The sequence below is a fragment of the Argopecten irradians genome, chromosome 7 (genome assembly GCF_041381155.1).
Source record: "Argopecten irradians isolate NY chromosome 7, Ai_NY, whole genome shotgun sequence".
In the NCBI taxonomy this organism is placed as follows: Eukaryota; Metazoa; Mollusca; class Bivalvia; order Pectinida; family Pectinidae; genus Argopecten; species Argopecten irradians.
Window position 1 is genome coordinate 27,086,708 of NC_091140.1, and position 14,631 is coordinate 27,101,338.

The 14,631-nt window shown below is 33.8% G+C and overlaps 1 protein-coding gene across 1 annotated transcript in view; it reads right to left on the bottom strand.

The window, feature by feature from the left end:
- Nucleotides 1–14,631, bottom strand: part of LOC138327113 (uncharacterized) — a 43,203-nt gene extending 28,572 nt beyond the window's left edge. The window contains exons 1-11 of the mRNA XM_069273097.1: nt 14,293–14,631; nt 12,672–12,747; nt 11,920–12,126; nt 11,015–11,179; nt 10,503–10,640; nt 9,467–9,560; nt 8,688–9,302; nt 8,296–8,348; nt 1,857–2,084; nt 1,346–1,510; nt 803–988 (exon numbers count right to left, since the gene is read on the bottom strand). Coding sequence (XP_069129198.1) covers nt 803–988; nt 1,346–1,510; nt 1,857–2,084; nt 8,296–8,348; nt 8,688–9,302; nt 9,467–9,560; nt 10,503–10,640; nt 11,015–11,179; nt 11,920–12,126; nt 12,672–12,729 — 1,909 coding nt within the window. The 5' untranslated portion in view covers nt 12,730–12,747; nt 14,293–14,631. The remainder of the gene's footprint in view (nt 1–802; nt 989–1,345; nt 1,511–1,856; nt 2,085–8,295; nt 8,349–8,687; nt 9,303–9,466; nt 9,561–10,502; nt 10,641–11,014; nt 11,180–11,919; nt 12,127–12,671; nt 12,748–14,292) is intronic.

Below are 14,631 nucleotides of genomic sequence, written 5' to 3' on the forward strand. Positions count from 1 at the left end.
AGAAAGTATTGAATGGATCTGTCTCAAATTTCACATTTAGTTTCTCTTTGGCCCTAGATGTGCATATTGCGATTTGGGACCGATCATCAACAAGAAGACTGCCAAGGAACCATCTTGGATTTTGATAGTTGAAGTTTGTTACTGCTATTTCTCAGAAAGTACTGAAGCGATCCGTCTCAAATTTTATGTGTAGTATATGTTTAAAAAAAAGTTTAAAAAGTAGAGAAAAGATCCATCTTTCCATTGTCAGACATAGATCATTCTTTGGTGGGCGCCAAGATCCCTCTGTGATCTCTTGTTATTAATAAGACTAATATTTTATCTCAGAATAACAACATATGCTTTCCCTAAAATTAGCTCGATACAACTAAAAATTCTGGCACAATGATGATTTAAGTAAAAATATTTTCAGTAAAAAATGGTAAAACTGTGGCTCTTAATGTAAAGATTTACACCAAAAATTAGCTCGATACAGCTAAAAATTCTGGCACAATGATGATTTAAGTAAAAATATTTTCTGTAAAAAATGGTAAAACTGTGGCTCTACTCAAAGCGAAAAGACAGAATTTCAAAATGGCCGCCAAATGGGCTATTTCTTAAAATCCCTGTATACAAAAAAAATTACCTATAATAGAAATGTATTTTTTTTACAGAAATTGCAACTGACAACTTGCTACAGATATTGATAGATTTTATTTGAAAATCTCATAAGTTCTTTGATCTATGTCAAAACGATACTTCAACGGGACTGAAACCTCAGAAGAATACATCCTTAACTATAACGGTCATCTTAAATGATTACTTTGTATACGTGAAATTCCTTTCTTACCGTTGTCGTCTAGGACATTCGTAACCCCTGTTGTATTGGTTGTTGTAGCTGGGATTGAAGTAGTGGTGGGTCTGGTGGTGGTCGTGGTACTGGTGGTGGTAACAGTGGTTGTAGTCCAAACTATATGTGAACAGTTATCAGACGGTACAAGACTGGGACCTGAAGACAGCAAGTTATATATCTAGGCTAAAATCCAGAACATTGGCAAAATATAATAAAAATTCAGTACTTTTAAAGAAATGATTAATTTCGAATTTAAAACAGAAGTCTAATATGTTTTCAACAATGATACACAAGGTCCTTAATATTACACTGTGAATTCAAAATAAAACCGCATGAATAATATTGACGCTTAATTGTTGTTTGTTAACTAATTATCTAAATCCTTAACATGTAGTACTTCGTAAATAATTATCGCATTTTTAGTAGACAAATGCATAAATACAAAACCTAAAAGGACTAAAAAAAATGCCGCTATAGAATAATTAAATTTTATTACTACATGTATGTACTTACTAACACAGTAGGCCTGGGGACAGTTGGTGGCACTTTTCAATTGATAAACCCGGAAGGAACAACAATTCTTCACTTTGATATTGAAACTGCTATGGCATATAGAGAATATTGATCTCATGCATATTTGACGGTCTACTGCTCCTTCCGATACCTCTGGTATGGTACCTGAAAAAATATGAAAAATAAACAATACACTAGAGTACCTTTCTTGTTTAGTTGATTTTCTTAAAATATTACAACTATGTGAGTTAGACGTATGTTTTCTCTCTTAATTTTCAAACTAGTATACATTTATTCTACTTACATACTTCGAATAGAAACTAAAAAAACGTCTTGCATGAACACCCTGGTTCATTTAGTGTAGGTGAAAGAATGGAATAATCTAAAAACATATTCTCCTCTAATTTTGTGATATCCACAAGTTTCTCGTTGCTCGATATTCTTGTTTACTTCACAATCATATGTTAAGCATATAAAAATCAATTGATTGCATCTTCAGAATAATACGAACCATTCATCCAGCGCTGGTAAGATGTCCCACATCCGTCATCAAGTAAGACACTACTGTCGTTCGTCAAATCACTTCCCGCGTCCCCCACCAGTCTGTACCATTTAGTAGAGAGGACCGCGTCACATACCTTGTTTACGTAAACAGATTCTGTGTGATTTGGAGACCGCTCGGAGTCAGCAGTGAAGTTGGTGTACGTAACACAGGGTTCTGCAATATTTGATTTATGTTATCTGTTTCATTATACGAACATTTCTTTATTCTTTGAATTTTAAAAAAGAGACTAATACATCGACTAACCCACACACGACGACAGTATTAAGGCACACGGTAGACATTCCTCCCTCACATTAGCGTTAACCAACTTACCTCCAGCCACTTTGTCAATGATACAGACGATGGACGCGAAGACCACTAGTTGCTTTCATCAGTGTCTTGCATTAACGTGGTTTAAAGATGTTTCGTGCATTTTGACTTCTGATATTGCCGAAATTATTATTCAACGAATCAATAGAAGAAGGCGGACGAGACTCCGACGATGGGTTGAAATAAGCACATGTAATACTACAATTACATTCGAATATTTTTTATTTTTTTTATGCAAACGTACCTCTTATTCAATTAATGATTTAAATTGCGGAATTTGTCTTACCTTATGTTGCATTATTTCAGAATTCTTTTATTATTCATATTGACGTTCACAATGCCGTGATATCAGTGTTAACACACAAATGTGATGAGTTACGTGTCCAGTATATTCAATAGGCGTGCATATAAGAGCAGCAAGTCATCCGCGTTAGACAGGTATTGCAAGAGGTTCCGCGAAACATGTAGAACCAGGAACAACATACATAGCTATTGACCATGAAGGACGATTTGAAGGTTAATTGAGACAATTAAATTGTTTTCTGTCCCCACGTACTATAGGCTACAGCTGATTTGTCACATATCCAAACGAGAAAAATAAAGTGTAACTTCAAACACTATATCACTTACAAAGTATTTGATCCCTGTAGATACAAGAACATTTCCGCAAAGTAATCAATCCAAAAATCATTCAGTTGGAATATTAGGAGAAATCGACGACCTGCGTCATTTGCTGTTTATTATGTGAGCAATGCACAATATTAATGACGCATGCGGCACAATGGGTGGATCTTATTGGCAGCCAATTACAATTAAAACTACTTTTTATTGATGTCAAAATAAATACACACGGAATGATATTTAATAGACACAAGCGCTTATCGGGGTTGATCAGAGTGTCGTCGGAACGGCGTCAATGCATCGGTGATTGATGTGTCCGATATACTTATACACGTGTACAAAGTCAGTGTGTGCAGTCGCTCGACAATTCTGCGAAACATTCTTCATTTTTTTTCGAAATTAAAAAATACTTCCATGTGCGTTATAAATTGGTTAGATGCAACAGATTAAAGGTTTTAACAATGAACACAAAATTACTGGGGACATTCATGGGTATTTTGACAAATATTTTTTTAAAGTGGAATTGCGACATCGTTATAGCCTTTGTTATTAATGGTGTATGACTTCATAATAAAACACCATTAATTTTCTGCCAATATGTACTAGACGGGGATACGAAAACCTAGGATAAACCCTATAGTGTAAATGACCAAATCAACTAAATTCTAAACATATATTAGAGGCAGGTAGAATCGTTTAAAGTGAATAGTCGGGCAAAGAAAACCAGTCTAAGTGCGTTCATTGGCCTTCCAAATGTTCTCGCATATTAAAACGACGGCCAAGTTCTGCTTACGTTGCCCAGTTCTGACCATTGAAATAACTCTTTGAAAGCGAGGCTGCGTGGAAATGTAACCACGGACATAGTCAGTCGGGAGGACATTTTAGGATTCCTAAACTATAAATTAATTTCTTCGCAGGCAGAGAGGTTTTGACGGGGGATTTTATTTTTCTATTCCATAAGAAATTATGCCGGATACATTCACTCCATTTTTACAAACTTTAACTTTCCTTGCCCGACTGTTCACTTTAAATCGTTTATCAGTTAACAGCATCATTATCTAAGTTAACGTTATGTATACTATTTCTTACGTAATTAGAGGTGATTCATGATATTATTTGATCAATGTTCAATTATCATAGTAATAAGGGAACTTGTGATCCTGGCGATAGCGTGAGACGTTTTGATAAGATAGTATATCCATTTCGTCTAAGGATACCTATTCATTGAATTTATGTTGATGAATCATTTAACAGACCTCTGTATCACGCATATAGTTGTATATATGACCTGGCATTATTAAACGTGTGCATATCAGAGAAACTAATTTTAAAAGAAAATCTTAAAATTTCTAGTTCACAATTAAAAAGGTGAAATGTCATTACAGTTTTAAAATGTAAAACAGTCGAAATACGTTTAATCTAATTATGCTTTTTATTTTACTCGTTTTTACTTCATTATTCTAGAATCAACTTTCTTACGACATATTGTTGATACAGCCATTGCAAAAAAGGCCATCATTATTTCATTTTTAACAAACAATTCCATTGCTGTAAATCTAATAAGAGTCATGGAAAATTATATTCAACGAAAGTTATTTTATAATTGTTATTTTTCTAAACCATTCACTTCATTCAAATATGTAGATCGGTGGGTAGTCAAAACCTATTTTATGCTAGGACAATTCATTGTTATCTAAAAGTATATTTATGTATATGATCTTGAATGAGTGGGATTTTATAAAATGAGTTTAAGAAAATTTTGTTTTTCGCGAACATTGGCAAGAAACAATTAAAGACTTTAAATTGAGACATGTTTCATAAAATTTCATAATATATGAACACATTTAAGATTCTTTTCAACACATGACTACAAAAACCAACATTTCAAAGTATACCACGTCAAAATGCATTGGGTAATCCAGCGGTGGCCGGCATTTTGTCTTCGAAATCCTGACATCACGTTATTTTTCCTTACGTCATTTCATTTGTTTTGAGTTCACAATGAGTTTCCAGCCAATTGAAATCGCTCTAGCCATTTTATACTACTGACATACATGTTCATTGTATGCACTAAATTGAATACGGGCGAAATCACTGGATATATGGCGGATTATGTGATAAAACGTGTTGTGTTTCGACATGATAGAAAAGGTATACAATTATTTTTTCTTTGTTTTTATACTAAATCTGTTTTTGTTGTTTTTTTTTTTTTTTTTTTTTTTTTTCATTGGCAGATTCATTTTGTTCATACCACTATGAAAACTCGGCGTTATTTTAACGTCTCAAAAGAAACATTGACATTAGTATTGATTTGGAAAAATAATCCCTGGTAAAATCAATAGAATCGTACGGAAAACTTCAATTTATTAAACGTATTTTTATCAAGTAGTCTGGGAAATTAACTATAAGCATTGATGTCACTATTTTTTTTTTTACTTTCATCGGGTTATAAAATAAATGTTGTGGCCATACTTTTGTAATTCAGGGATTCAGTTTGCAAACAAATTCTCTTTCATACCCCGATGAAATAAAATAATGTGACATCAATGCTTAAATAATCACATTTTATAATATATGCTCGCATAAATTATGCAGTAATAGGAATTCAAGTATTATGAAAAATTAATGACCAAACCTGCAGTTATATATATATATATATGCAAGTTTATTCTACATCCAGAGTCAATCAATATGTGATTATAATATAGTCTTCGCCTTTGATTCCATTAATGAAATTTATATTCATAACCTATTTTATATATATGTTATATATCAAACGTTAAGTCTGAAAAACGAAGTCTTTTTACGAATTGTTTCATTTTGCTGCTTTAGATTTTTGATCTCTTAAGCTTCTTTCCAATTGAAATTCTTACTCCCAACACCTAATGTTTATACAATGCTTAAAATAAAACACTAAACCATTCTTACTATTTCTTTATATTTGTTCTATTTCCCTTGACAAACATTGCCTTGCCTTTTATAAATGAGTGTTCACTGTTTTGTACTAAAATGTGTCTTTATATCGGTATCATTATACGGTCATAACATGACCCAGATACGTGTGTATGAGAGGGTATTAGCTCACCATGTACAATTAAATGACGATTCTCCGAAGCAATTTCCACGAACGAAACATAATCCGCAATTATACAGCCATGCTTACATTTGAACGATTCATTCGAGCGTAAATCCCATACAAAGGAATAATGGACGTCTAGCGAGGTGCTGCAATTTTGACTATTTTTAAAATGCTTTTTAATCACAAATCTGTGTTCATTAGGGGAATCCCATATATATCTGCATATAAACCTAACGAACAATACCAAACGTAATTCGGACCAAATCAACCGAGACGACTTAAAAATTATCAAGTCACTTTACAACAGCCGTTCTCTTTACTTATCTTATAAATGTTAGTGTTATAGAATATCAAATGATTAAATATCTGTATTATCCGTTATACCAATCTATAGAATATACAAACCTTTATGTCTACATTGACTCAATAGCATCCTTTACATTATTTTTGTATCAAGCCTCTGCAATCCTCATACTTAAGACCTGCAACTTGATATAAACTTATATATCTACAGATTTGAGCCAATAGCTATATTGATAAACATTCTTTGACAAACTGAAATTGATTCTATTGATAAGGACCGACGGGTGAAAAAGAGATGCAACAGCAGTATTAACTGAGCATGAATGCATATTACAATGTAATCTAATCGGAACATCGCGGCCTCGGAGATTCTATAATGTTGAATTATGTGTTGAATTTAAGAGCTGGCAATGCGCAAATGCATGAGAGACAACTGTTTTACGAACTACAAATCAATTTCGGGCAAGATGAAAAGCTTTTATTAACTCAAAAACTGAAAATATACAGAAATATATATAGCATCTGTGAACGTTATTTGGGAATAACATATTTTAGCTCGTTGGGAAATACATGAAAATTGTGAAAACGTCATCTATTAAATACTTTTAATCATAAGTTATTCATTAAACAATCAATTGTTAGAATGAATGAATAACATTTGTTTCCACGACTTAAGTGTCATGATAGATGCATATAAAACCAACGTTATGTTATTAAAATTGAAAACAAAAACCAGCAAATTGCAGACTTCAAAATTCCAAATAAATACTCACTCAAATGTTATTCATTATATTCGTCTCTAACTGACTATATATTGCAAATACATACTTCAGAGTTTTGTACGTTAAAATGTCATTTAAAACAAACATTTATTTAGTATTATTTGCCTGTACTAATGAAATATTCTAGAATTGTCTAAAAACGTCCTAGTATCTCAACAGCTTATCTGCATTACAGGTATCGGTCAAAATAGTATGACGGATGAGCACAACTAATGAATACTTTTTTTAGAGAAATTCTAAAGAGGGAATAGTTTGATTAGAACAGTAGTTTATATTGTTCTGTATAAGTAAGCACTAGTTGTCATATTTGAACATGCACTCCACTATAACATACTGTTAACGTGGAATTATGCGAAAGTCGATTGATCGCGATAATTCCCCTGCGCGTGATATGCATGTATGACAGTTTTCAGTTAAAAGTCTAAAGATATATTTATCTCGAAAATAACAATACAACGGAAGTTTTTGCAAGTAAATCGCCAAATTAAGCACTCGCGAAAAATCCGCGTTTGCAGTCCATTGGGTGTGTTAGTAGAGCCAATGGTGCGCGTTCTTACTCTTGTTAATACAGAAAATCGGTACACAATAAAAGACGAAAATAAAACTGATACGACAGCAAAGAAAACAATAATTTGATCGAAAAGTTCATGGTTTCGGGAAACGTTGTCATGTACGATCGACTAGACAACAACGGTGAGTCAAAATTCCGATATACAAGAAAAATACGACACTTGAATCCATTTAAAATACAATTTTACAATATAATGCATATCTTTAGTATCATCTTCTGGAAATTTTGATACTGACGTCGACGTAGTCTTTTCGTGACCTGTCCAACTCCAATGAAGATTACTAAGTCAGGGCATACATGTTAACGTAAATATTGCAACTTATCCAGTAGTAATATGAGGCTGTAGTGTAACTCTATAGGGATAGAACAGTGTTATGATTCCGTTGAAAGTGGTATGAACGCAATTGGATACGACCTTACTCAGTATTATATTCGCAAACCAGTTAAGAGGCTTCTACGGTATACTGAGGCTCAATTTTGATTGGTTGTTTTATTAACATCCTTTCAAACATAAACATCCATTAATATTCATTTTAGAACGACTACCCTTGTATGCAATCGCTTGGTGAGGAAGTCTTTGGGTTTTGTCCCCTGCCACACTAATGTCTGAAAACTGCTCATGTGTAGCTTGGTGTCGTCGGCGGCGTGCTTCATTGATTTAGCGCTATCAAATGGACAAGATTTACATTTTACAATACGACACACCATGAATACACGCACCTTGCACTTCACACACGAAAGACACCACATACACGGGCGGTATCTGGCCCAGGCTGGTAATAGGAGGAAACATCATATATCAAACCAACCAAATCAAGGGATGATGTGATATGTTTGTGTTTTGTTGCTTGTCAATAGTGGCAACATCTTAGCATACCGGACAGCACGCCACACCCGGTCACATTATACTGACAACGGGCAAACAGAGCTACATGCAAAGGAAACAAGATGCAACCGACGCTGAAACTAAATGCGTAAGCAAGAAACTACTGAGAACGAGGTTTCGTCTGTCCGATAAGGTAAGGTGATTGATCTTTATCCTCTTCACTTGTACCGTTAACTTCTAAACCTGAAGAACAATATGCATATACATATGTTTTGTTTTGATCTTCTAACTCGAAAAAGTGGTGTCCTTGGGTGTCATATCCTTTGTTGAGTTTGGTGTGACCCCATTCCCCAAAACGGTTGTTACGTTTGAATCAGAGGGAAAATGTTTCTGTTTATCAACTTCAGCTGCTTCTGGCGGAGTTGTGAAAGAATTCTTCGGGGTTGCAACTTCCTTCTCTATTTTATTTTCCAGTTGTACCGTACCGCTTGCTGAGTTTTTCGGAGTTGTAGTAGAATTCTCTGAGTTTGCAACTTTTTCTATTCTATTTTCCAGTTGTGCCTTACCACTTGTTGATTGTGGTGGACAGTGCTCAGATGTATCAACTTGTCCCGGGGTGTTACAGTACGTTGTTTGTTGATGATCAGTCAACAAGGCCATGTTGTCCGAGTGACCAGGTACATCCAGCAGAATCGAATTTTCCCGTACGGTCCGCGTGATGTCCATTTTGGACGTCGTCGGGGGCATTCCGCCAACTGAATTTTGCAATACCGTATACGGTGGCGGCACCCCATTCACAACCGGTTCATTGAATATATCACGTTTAGTGTCGGCTGATTGTGGTTGTTGGTTCACTTTACGGTTAAAGTTTTTACTTTTACACGAAACAACAATGAAGATTCTACAAAAGAGAATATATTAAATATTGTTTAGCATTACACAGCTGTGATAACATTATGATGGTAAAAAAGTTAAGTGTTTAAACCGAAAGAGGATTTTCAGTAAAAAAAATTACGAAATCTTCCCGATAAATTAACCTATATGTAATCGTTAAACGTATCTTACCCGATGACTGCAAATGCTATGATTAACAGCAGGACTAGGATGACAATGATAACTTTAGAGTCAATGCTATCTACGACCGTAACATTGGTATTCCCTGAAAAAAAAACCGAAATATTTGTCAATAAAATAAAACAAAAACAGAATAACAAAATTGTAATCGCATCTCAGGGCAATTTAACTATTCACCTTTCAAATATGTCTCATGTGGTAAAGAAATGAAGACCATTTTGAAATTATCGTGAAAATACTAAATAATTATGCATACATATATCTTCATTACCATCAGTTGTTACATGTACCATGCGAAATTTCATTCAACAATAACTCAATGGGATTTAGGCGAAATCTCTGGATTTGTTTAAACAATACAAAAACATGTGAAACAATATTTTTAACTTTAAAGTCAAAGTGTTGTACAAAGCCACAAAAGTTTCAGAAAGCAGAAATTGGAATTAATTCTGAAGACATATATGTCAAATGGTGGAATTTCTGTGGATGTATTTAATTCGGGGTAAAGAAAGGATTAAATTCTGCTCATATGCATTGTGAATGGTTTTACGTAATCTGTATTAGAAAATAACGAAATATTCCTGGTTGTGTGTTATGCGTGTGTAAATGTTTATATGTTTATATGTTTAGAGTTTAGTTTGGTATATTATATCAGCGTTATATTAACAGTCAGGCTCATTTCAGTACGACTTCAATATATATATAAATCATATGCAATATTTGTATTAATGCAACCCCTGCCAAACATCCCAATCGGTCATATTATACTAACAGTTGGCTAAACAGTCGAAAATCGAAACCACTCAAAACACATACCGTCCTGAACAAAGGTATGTATTTCATAAATATCTACAATGGTGTGTATTCAAACACCGGTTTCTAAATTTAAAAAAACAAGGGTAATCGCAACATTGAATTTTTAGATACAAATGTGTGATTATTTGTTATTACAACCCCACTTATATAAACCGACTACCATATTTAACGCGTTTGAAAACTTAATGAGACACAATTTGCCAAATCTTACCAGATCCAGGTTTGACTGTGGTAGGGGCTACACCAACGGGTGTAGTGGTTGTTGTTGTCGTGGTTACAGTAGTTGTAGTAGTTGCGGAAGTGGTCGTTGTAAACAAAGTACATGTGAAAGGCGACACGAGACTATTACCTGCCATAGACAAGAGAATTTAAAATTAAAGATACAGTTATATGTTTCGTGAAGTACAACAGATTCTTGCGCGTGATTAAGCAGATTTTAATTGAAAGAGCATGACAAGTTGTTTCAACAAACTTTTTTTTCGTTATGAAATAAAATTGTTAAATTAAAATATTATACAGAAGGTGGAACGTGGAATTCGTACTTTTGGGTATGACGATATCTGGTTTAAGTTTCATGATCAATTCCTTCACACATATCTCGTATTCACAAATATACAGAATTTAAGGTAGTCTTGCCAAGTCCTTGGTAACATTTTTCAAGCAGCTTTAACACAAAGTTTCTGTAAGTTAGTTCTAATTTAGCAATTCATGCGATGTACTTACTAACACAGTATGCCTGCGGACAGTTGGTTGCGCTTTTGAGTTGATATACTTGGTAGGAACAACAATTCTTCACCTTTATAGTGAAGCTACTGTGGCATATAGAGAAGATAGTTCTCATGCATATTTGACGGTCTACTGCTCCTTCCGATACCTCTGGTATTGTACCTGTCATATGATATCAATATTTCAAAACATTATTCTATAGACATAACATCTGATTCAACCACCAATGTCAAAACAGTATTCTGACGAATATTGATGTCCCGTATTCCTGATGAGCAACAAAAAGGAAATCTTTCGTCAACATACTAGTGCATCTCGAAAGTACCGAGTAATATACCTATACACCATAGTTATCGCCGTCTAGACTTTACATATATCTTTGAAGCTGCTCTACAACGCCTACTGTGACAAAAGTATAAACTCAGCACCGACCAAAAAAAAAGCAATATACATAAAGTGAGTGCAATTCTCCAAAACTTATTATTTCCAGAAAGTTCAATCCGTTATTATTCACTGTTGAGTACTTGCGACCTGACTTGCTTCTATGATTTCATTGATAGATAGACGCACTAGAAACTGTACCAAGATTTAAGTATTGAGTCATGTATATATATATCAATGCTTATGAACTTGGTATTAATAGCAAACACATTACGAACACAGTCACGAATTGTCTTAAGTCAGAAAACCAATGAGATGTTGCCGTATCCAGAAACAGTTGCCGTCTCCATAGGAAAGTGTGCGGGTACATACTTTGGTACATGTAGCCATATTTACTCTCTGATTATAATCGGCATGAAAATCGATTAAATTGCATTTCTGCCGTTACGTAGGTTTGCTTTAGTCGATGAACGATGAATAACGGCGAGTGTACAGTATCAATAACATGAAAAAACACAAACCGTTCATCCAGAGTTGGTATGATGTCCCACATCCGTCATCTACTAAAACACTGCTATCGTTCGTCAGATCACTCCCAGCGTCCCCAACCAGTCTGTACCATTTAGTAGATAGGATCGCGTCACAAATCTTGTTTGCGTACACAGATTCTGTGTGACTTGGTTCCCGCTCAGAGTCGGCTGTGAAATCATCGTAGTCATTGCAAGGTTCTGAAAAGGACAATATATTTAGATAGTGGAAAATTAATGTTTAAATATCAAAAGGCAAACGGATCGACAAAACATTATGGCATTTGAAACAGAAGACAAAGAGTACTATACTGTGTAGTCAGTTTGGTAGCATTGTAGAAAATGACTGGCTTTAATCAAATTGACTCGATTATATTGCATTAAAGATGCTCCACCGCTGACAAATGGTATTTTTTCACTTTCAAAAACAGGAGCAGACGATTTAGTATTTTTCTTTAGTTACAAAAGTTACTTACTTTACACCATTACCACCATTGAAAAGTTTGAGCTTCTAATTTTACTTCAAGTTAGAAATATGAAAAATAATTAATTGCTTCCCGAAGAGACACAATTTCCTATATGGAATGAAGTACTGATTGCGCATGCACCAAAGGCAAAATAAGTTATTCTATATAATTTTCTTTATTAATTAGACATATATATATATACGATTAAACACCAATTATTGTTCAAATGATGAATATCATTTATGCTCTGTCGACGGTGGAGCATCTTTAACATCTCACCTGTCGTAATAATACCGATGACAATGTAAAAGAGAAGTGTGTAGGCTAATAGCTGCATGTCTTTCCTGACGTGAATCTGGAAAATATTTCATGTCATATATGACTCAATTATCATTTTAAAACGATGGTTTTACACGTGATTTGAATGGGCGATTATGTTCTGCAACAAGCAACCACTATATAGTGCTTGTAAAGACAGTTATATATAGATCAATTGATTTAACAAGCAAAATGGCCCATTGTGTACTAAACTTTAGACGATAATGATAGAAATTGTACGTATTTTTACGAAAATGTCCATGTTATTGTCGGTGTTTATGAAAAACTGTAATGATCAGCTGACGTTTCTATTACCTGTTCTTTCAGTACAATAATGTTAGACAACTCGTCATCGAAAGAGAGATAACGTAAAATATATCGTTTACACTTAACACGCAACCAACCTCTATCTTTTGTATTACGTTTTTATGCCATTATAACATTCAATCTAAAAACTGCATTCTTAAACGATTCCCGATATTCTGAAAACTTGTTTAAGGTAGAATCAAATATGTGTCTGTTATCGATATTTGTTTAAGGTAGAATCAAATATGTGTCTATTATCGATATTCTGTAGTACCTTTAGATATATGCTATCATTTCAGTGATTTAAATCCTTGATCAGATGTCAAAACATGTAGTCTTCGTTCAGTGATCAGAATAATAATTCCATTCCTTGTTTAATGTATGAAATCCTTTTTAAACGGTCAAAATACATAAATACATAGCCTTTGTTCAGTGATCAGAACAACAATCCATTTTTAATGTATAACGTTCTGTTAAGTGGTCAAAATACATAGCCTTTGTTCAGTGATCAGAATAGCAATTCCTTGTTTAATGTATAACGTCCTTGTTAAGTGTTCAAAATATAAAGACTTTGCTCAGTGATCAGAACAACGATCCATTTTTAATGTATAACGTTCTGTTAAGTGGTCAAAATACATAGTCTTTGTTTAATAATCAGAATAACAATCCCTTGTTTAATGTATAAAATCCTTGTTAAGTAGTCATATCAGTGATCAAAATAATAATTCCTTGTTTTAATGGCATAAAGTACATGTTAAGTGGTCAAAATATAGTCTTTTTAGAGGTAAAACCTTACAATATCTCTGTTGTGTATTACCTTCCAGACGTTTGATTATGGTTAATGGTTTTTGACTGAGTATGATTCAAACATTTATGATTGGGATTGTCTTCCGTTGTACAACAAACCATTCCACTGTTGATAAGCTAACAGGAAGTTATACCGTCCCTTTAACAAACTTCATATACAGACACATTGTATAGAGGTACCTTCAAAAATTTTAAACAAAGGAAGTAGTCAAACTGTAGAATTCATGTTCTTATTGAAAAATATGTAGAAATCATATTATTATTATACCTTATAGAATTAATATTCTAATTAAAATCTAAATTAATCATATCGCGTTTCAAACAACCTTGCCCAAGTTTATATAATATTATCTATCATAGCTGATTCCGTATGCATAAACTTCAGTAAAACCAACGCTTAAAATAATAAATAGTAAGATGATAATGTTTCATAAACAAAAGAATGAAAGTTAAACAATATGATAAATACCTGAATTATCTTGACAAAACTATCCTTCCCTTGTTAACGCTATCGTCGACACACATCATTCTGTCGTAACTTCTATGCGCGCGCCAAAGCTACCTGTATTTGGACAGGTCCCAGTAGATTATTACGCAGTGATTTTGTATAGATAGTTCCCGACTCTGATTTACAAACACAATAGACGTCATATCAACACAAACATATCCATGCTGCAATACAATACACCTACATTAAAATGTTAGATGAAAATAAACAAAAATGCATAATTTGGCAACAGTTCATTTGACTCAAACATCAAACGCAAGTGTCGCGACTTAATTCGATAATTATGGGTATTATTCAATA